The sequence below is a fragment of the Xenopus laevis genome, chromosome 9_10L (genome assembly GCF_017654675.1).
Source record: "Xenopus laevis strain J_2021 chromosome 9_10L, Xenopus_laevis_v10.1, whole genome shotgun sequence".
Taxonomy (NCBI): domain Eukaryota; kingdom Metazoa; phylum Chordata; class Amphibia; order Anura; family Pipidae; genus Xenopus; species Xenopus laevis.
The window spans coordinates 33,111,617-33,118,993 of NC_054387.1; the positions used below are offsets into that span (position 1 = coordinate 33,111,617).

The 7,377-nt window shown below is 39.3% G+C and overlaps 1 protein-coding gene across 4 annotated transcripts in view; it reads left to right on the forward strand.

Annotated features, from left to right (window-relative positions):
- The window catches only part of afmid.L (arylformamidase L homeolog), a 28,270-nt gene extending 21,717 nt beyond the window's left edge, over positions 1–6,553 (forward strand). For all 4 annotated transcript variants that reach the window (XM_018235133.2, XM_041576160.1, XM_041576159.1 and 1 more), the window contains 3 exons: positions 1,880–2,015; positions 3,729–3,833; positions 6,299–6,553. In XM_018235133.2, the coding sequence (XP_018090622.1) occupies positions 1,880–2,015; positions 3,729–3,833; positions 6,299–6,328 (271 nt within the window). In that variant the 3' untranslated portion in view covers positions 6,329–6,553. The remainder of the gene's footprint in view (positions 1–1,879; positions 2,016–3,728; positions 3,834–6,298) is intronic.
- The last annotated feature ends 824 nt before the right edge of the window (positions 6,554–7,377 follow it).

Here is a 7,377-nt window from a genome sequence, read left to right on the forward strand (position 1 = left end):
CACTAAATGAGGTGAGGCTATCCTTCAAGTTGTAGAGTATGCACTTCTTCTGCACAGCTTTGGCAATATGAGGTACATACCAGTCAGTTCCAATAACCACAGGCGATAGCAGGTTTAGAATAAAACATATACCATTTTGGGTACAACTTTGTTTCTTAATGACTCATTTGTATGTGTTATGAGTGCACATCTAATTTTTAGAACATTTTATGCTCTCTTCCTCGTTAGGGGGGTACTTTAAGTTTGTCTAGGAAAGCTATAAATTGTTTTTTCAGGACAACCAGACACATAATCAGAAACCTATTTTATTGTACAGCCAACAATACAATTCATTTGAAAATTCTCATGTCTCCTGAACACACTAAAGCCAAATATGTACAGCTTTACAGAGATTTCAAAACTGTATAGATCATATAACTCCCTGCAGTGCACTACCAAATGTTTAAGGGCTAGTCTACACAAGAAGATTCAAGGAGATTTTGTCGCCTGGCCTGACTATCTCCCCGAACTGCCTCAGCGTTTTTCCCCATAGGCTAGAATGAAAAGTCGCCTGCGCTAATGCACACGCAGCGATGCGTTTTCAATAGTCGCCCAAAGTTGCCTCATTGAGGCAACTATAGAAAACTCATCGCCCTGTGTGAATTTGCGTAGTTACGTCCATTCGCCAGAGCACAACTTCGGCAGGCGTAAGGGAGCGAATTACCGATAGAGTCTATCTCCTTCGCTAGGGAAGCTACGCCTGTGCCCGTCAGTAAATTGGCAAAGTAACTAAATGACGTCACGCTGGCAGATTTTCGTTAACTTTAGTCACTTCTGCCCCCATATATTTTTGGAAAGTACACATTCTTTCAAAATGGGTAAATATGTCTTTCTACTCCAAACTGTAAAGCTTTACTAAAATTAAATCTACTCAGATATTAAACGCATTTCATAGTATAGGTATGGGACCTGTTATCCAGAATGCTGGGGTATTCTGGATAACGGATCTTTACATAATTTGGATCTTCATACCTAAAGTCTATTAGAAACTCATGTAAAAATTAAATAAACCCAAATAGGCTAATTTTGCCTCCAATAAGGATTAATTATATCTTCGTTGGGATCAAGTACATGTTACGGTTATTATTATTATTATTATTATTATTATTATTATTATTATTAAAGAGAAAAAGAAAATTGTTTTTAGAAAATTTTGATTATTTGGATAAATATTGTTTTCCGAATAATAGATCCCATACCTGTATAGAGAAACATATTAGAAATAAATGTATTATACCACATAAATACAACTGATTTCATCAAACATATCATTTGATGCAAAGCTAAACCACCCTTACTATGAACGCCAAGGTTCATATGAACTGATGCCCAAGATGCATAGGATTATAAGTATGTGAAAATCATGCATACACATTTTATTTGCACTTGCTGCTAGTGCAAAATAGGCATCCTGCATTTTTCATGTGTCATAATAACCCCTAATTGGGTTATGTAATAAAAGGCACTAGTTTGCCATGGGACAGTAACCCCTAGCAACCAACCAGCAGGTAGAATTTACTAGTCATCTGTTTAAATGCAAGTATTTTATTGATTGCCATGGATTACTGCACCCAGGAAAACTTAGTGCCTTAGATTACATAAGGGTGGTAAGTGTTTTATCCAACGCAGCCAGGTCCAGGACAGAAGTGCTGTGTTCATGAGCAAATTCTGCCAAGGCTCTACTTAATTTAGGATCCCTAAGTATGTCTAATCTTGTTCTTCCTAACAGAAACTTCAACAGAATGCCTAAAATAAAGGTTAATATGGCCTCAAATGTATGTCTTCTAGTAAAAGGTCACAGTTGGGCTTATATTGATAAGGTGTCTTTATTTCCTAATAGGATGGAAGCTGAGAGAAACAGCCCAATGCGATGTTTGACGCAGATGGAAAGCCACATAAGAACCTGCCAGATAGAAGTTGTTGTTGCTGAACATGATTCTCCAGAATTCCACAGACAGTCCCAAGAGTACTTTCAGGTATCTCAGAATGAATACTTCACTGTCTTTGGGTTATTTCCACCTGGAGAGTGAAGTGTTAAAGGGATACTGTCATGGGAAAAAACATTTTTTTCAAAATGAATCGGTTAATAGCGCTGCTCCAGCAGAATTCTGCACTGAAATCTATTTCTCAAAAGAGCAAACAGATTTTTTTATATTCAAAAATCTTTGAAATCTGACATGGGGCTAGACATATTGTCAATTTCCCAGCTGTCCCAAGTCATGTGATTGTGCTCTGATAAACTTCAATCACTCTTTACTGCTGTACTGCAAGTTGGAGTGAAATCACCCCCCCCCAGCAGCCAAACAAAAAAAACAATGGGAAGGTAACCAGATAACAGCTCCCTAACACAAGATAACAACTGCCTGGTAGATCTAAGAGCAACACTCAGTAGTAAAAACCCATGTCCCACTGAGACACATTCAGTTACATTGAGAAGGAAAAACAGCAGCCTGCCAGAAAGCATTTCTCTCCTAAAGTGCTGGCACAAGTCACATGACCAGGGGCAGCTGGGAAATTGACAAAATGTCTAGCCCCATGTCAGATTTCAAAATTGAATATAAAAAAATCTGTTTGCTCTTTTGAGAAATGGATTTCAGTGCAGAATTCTGCTGGAGTAGCACTATTAACTGAAAAAAACATGTTTTCCGATGACAGAATCCCTTTAAGACTACTTTTACATAATAGTTTATGTACAGCTTATTATAGATCAACTCTAAAGGTGGCCATACACTATAAGATTCGCTCGTTTGTCAAAGTCACCAAATGAGGGGCTCATTCCCCTGGATATGCCCACCTTGGATAGACAATATCGGACTAATCTAATTGTTGGCCATAGGGCCAAACCATTGGATTACTATGTCGGGGTACAAGCCATTGGCTTAAAGACCACATCAACTAGCTGAAAAATCAAACCTGCCCGTCGGAGGGCCCCATACACAGGCAGATAAGCTGTTGAATTGGCCTAAGGGCCCGAATTGGCAGCCTTAATCTATTTGTGAATGGCCACCTCTACTCTAAGGGGCAGATTTATAAAGGTTTTTGGATAAAAAATAGCGATGATTTTTTTGAGATTTATTATACCCCAACCCTGGAAATAGCTCCAATCTGAAAATACACCATCTACAACCTGTTGGGGTCATATATTAGTCAATGGCTAATTGAACCATTCTACTTTTTTCTTAAATTAAAAAAACATTCAAATTGTGAGTTCATTCAAATTCATTCAAGGTCTTAAAAAACTCTAAAATTCAACCTTTGATAAATAACCCCCTAAATGTTCATTCCCTTTTACTAGACACAATAAAAATACATTTTATTCAGTGTAGAAGTACAGGTATGGGAATCCAAGATCCAGAAAGCTCCAAATTACAGGAAGGCCATCTCCCATAGGTTCCATTATAAGCAAATAATTCTAATTTTTAAAAAATATTTCCTTTTTCTTTGTAATATTAAAACAGTATGTGATCCCAGCTAATATATAATTTATCCATATTGATGTCCAAACAATCCTATTTGGTTTATTTCAGGTTTAAATGTTTTTTAGAAAACATTTTTTTTAGGAAAATGTATGGAGACCCAAATTACAGAAATTTTGCGGAAAACCCCAGGTCCCGAGCATTCTAGATAACAGATCCCATACCTGTATTAGGACAGTAGATTTCAGGCTGACCTTTTGCTATATCTTTCAGAGTCTGCAGGCACTGGGGGTCAGCGCAACATTTACGCAGATCAATGGCACTGATCATTTTGATGTTATTGAGCAGCTACATGATGAAAAGTATATGCTAACTCAGGTAAGCAACATAGTTCTTCAACCAAAAAAAAGAAAGTATCACAGACCTCTAGTTGAAAATTGCAAAAAATGTATTCTCCATGAGTTTAAAAGAGAAAATAGAATACCGTATATACTTGTGTATAAGCCGAGGTACCTAATTTTACCTACAAAAACTGGGAAAACTTATTGACTCGCGTATAAGCCTAGGGTGAGAAATGCAGCAGCTACTGGTAAAATGTCACCTAGCGCAGAAGCGCAAGCAGCATCGGGCAAACCTAGTCCCTGTGCATGTAAGAGCACATAAGCGCTGGCTTCCCAGGCTTTTATAGTCATGAACCTCTGGGATATAACATATCCTTATATTTTATAACAGGGGGTACATTATAGGCACACTAAATAATAAATGCTGAACTTAAAAAGGGAAGTTCCTACATTTCAATGGGGAGAGACAGTATCCACCCAGGGCCCTTTTTAACTCTTTCCTCTAATCATTTGCTTCCATATCTTTCCCTTCCTCTCTCTGCACCAGTCACAGTGCCTTTAAACTGTAAGACAAAAGTTAGTTTTGCATCCGTTTTCTTTCCCCTGTTTCTTGCCTCCGTTTCTATCAAAGCCAATTTTCTGTCCACCTCTCCTCTCACAGCCCGACTTCTGAAAGTCCGTTCTCTCCACCTCTCCCACCCCTACTGTCACAGCCGTCTTTCTCTCTCCCCCTCCTCTCTGAATCATTTCACTCACAGCTCGATCTCTGAAAGCCGCTTCTCTCCACCTTCCCCTTTTTCTCACAGTTGCTGACAGGCTGACAGGCTGCTTTCTCCCTCTCTGCACTGCTGGATCTTGTTTCCTTTGCGGCAAGCAAAGATTAACAGCCGGCATAACATCGCATGTTCGTCAAGCTCTGCACGTCACTTCCGCCTACTACACTGCCACAGGGTCCTAGCGCCGGGTCCCTTAGTCTTGAAACCCCTGTGCGCACCCAGTGACTCGCGTATAAGCCGAGGTAGACTTTTTCAGCACATTTTAAGTGCTGAAAAACTCGGCTTATACACGAGTATATACGGTAATTATATATACATATAATAGTATATAAGGAGACAGGAAGGCTACCATCTGCATTGCAGGGATGGAGCCATGTAGAAATAAGCTACAAATAAGTACAGGCATAATTAGTTCCTTATACCCACTGGAAATAATGCAGCAGGTTCAATGTATACGCATATAGGAAACCAATATAGATAATAACATTGGTCCTATCCTTGGGACCAGCAAACTCCCAGGCGTTAGTGCTGGGTTGTGACTTGATCCATTCCTGGACAATAGAGATTCTTGAGTTTTTAATTTTTTATTTTTAAATGAGAGCCTCTTGCCATCTTTGGTTATCAATAGGGGTTTGATGCACATTCCCACCTTTAGTTGTTCTTGAGGAAATGTGTATGTTGACGTCTAGGAGGGGTTATAGAAGTATAATTAAATGGGTATTGGAGAAATCTCTGACCTTTCTCCAAAATGTTTTAATATTTGGGCATCTCCATGCAGCACGTTGCATGTCCGCCTCTCCTTAAAGGGGTTGTTCACCTTTAAATTAACTTTTAGTATAGTGAAGAGAGTGATATTCTAAGACAATTTGCAATTGGTTTTAATTTTTTATTATTTGTGGCTTTTAAGTTATTTGGCTTTTTATTCAACAGCTCTCCAGTTTGCAATTTCAGCAATCTGGTTGCTAGGATCCAAATAATCCTAGCAACCAGGCATTGATTTAAATGAGAGACTGGAATATGAATAGGAAAGGCCTGACTTGTAATTGCACCCCCAAGGTCCTATCGTCTATTGAACAATCACACCATTATGACTATTCCTGTGCCAATATGTAGATCCTGTATAAACACAGCAGGGTGGAAATAGAAGTTTGTCCTATTTAGAGGATGTCAGGTTCCGTTGCTGCCCTAAAAGTAGGGAGGGGTGTGTGTATGGATGCATGGTTTTCATTTGGAGGGGTTGAACTTGATGGACTTTGTCTTTTTTCAACTCAATTTAACTATGTAACTATCTACAGGTTGATAAACTTCATTGCCTAAGGTGCCGGCAAAATAAGTGGAACTCCACCGTAAGGGTAAGTCCACACAGGGCATTTTGGGGAGATTTGTTCGCCTGGCGACTAATCGCCTTGTTTTTGCTGCGACCAATCTCCCCAAATGCCTTCCCTGACTCTGCGCCGGCTAAAATGAAAAAACGCTGATGCTAATCACACACAGCGGTTCGTTTTCCGAGGTCAACCAAAGTTGCCTCATGAGGAAACTTCGGTCGACTACAGAAACCGAATCGCCTCGTGTCATTAGCGCCGGTGCAGAGTCAGGGAAGGCGTTTGGTGAGATTGGTCGCCGCAAAAACGAAGTGATTATTCGCCAGGTGACCAAATCTCCCCAAAATGCCCTGTGTGGCCTGACCCTAACACCTTTTTTTGTTTATCTTTTTTTAATTTCCCAGATGATTCTAGATATGATCAAGAAGACTTAGACATGATCAGCTGTTTGAGAATTCCAAAGACAAGCTGCAGATTTCAGAGGCATTGTGGAGAATTTTTTGTCCTGCAACACGAATTACAATAGCTGAAAATGGCACATCATGAACTCTGATTCTATGTGAACTTTAAATAAATATTACAGCATACCCTGCTCAAAGGATCAAGAGGTAGCATTTTGCTGACTTTATACCTATAATGAATATATATTTTAACTGCAACTCCATGTTTCCTACAAGTTTGATTGGGTACCTCAGCTCTGTTGGTAGATCTTATGTATCAGACTTGCCTGTGTTGGTACAGAGTAGTGTTTTTACATGTGTGGATCTGCGCTAGTTGATGCTGATTTGATTGCTGAGCCATCGATGACTCCAAGAGGTTACCATTGCTGGAGGTAGAAGTGCACTAAGGGGTTCAAAAGGTGTGTGTGTGACCTGGGCCTGCTGGATATATTTTTGTAAGGTGGGGGCCTGGTTTTGTTACTTTATGCTATTATGAGAAACATACAGCCTGATCTGAGCCTTTAGGTGGAAAGCAAGGGATTTGGGAGCAATCTTTGCACTTTGGCTGGGCGGGTTCATGGCAATATAAAGAAAATGTGTGAGAAAATAACTGATACCCATGTGGATATTATTATACAAATAACATTAACAGAGGACAAACAGGCATTTTAAAGGGGTTGTTCACCTTCAAACAACTAGTTGTTTTTTTTCAGATAGATCACCAGAAATAACAACTTTTTCCAATTACTTTCTATTTTGTATATGTCACCGTTTTTCTTATAGTGAAGTGCAAAGTGTAATTTTTCACCTTCTAAAGCAGCTCTGGGGGCGTCGCCGCCCCTGTAAACTGTTTTAAATGGATACATTTAGTTGATACATTTCTTATTTTTGTCCCTGCTGAGCAGAATCTCTGGGTTTCATTACAGGCAGCTGTTAGAACTGATATAATAGTTGCTAATACTCCAGAGATGCTGCTGAGAAATGTATTAATTAAATGTTGTAAAATTGTAACAGTTCAGAATCTGCACCTGAATTACTGAGCT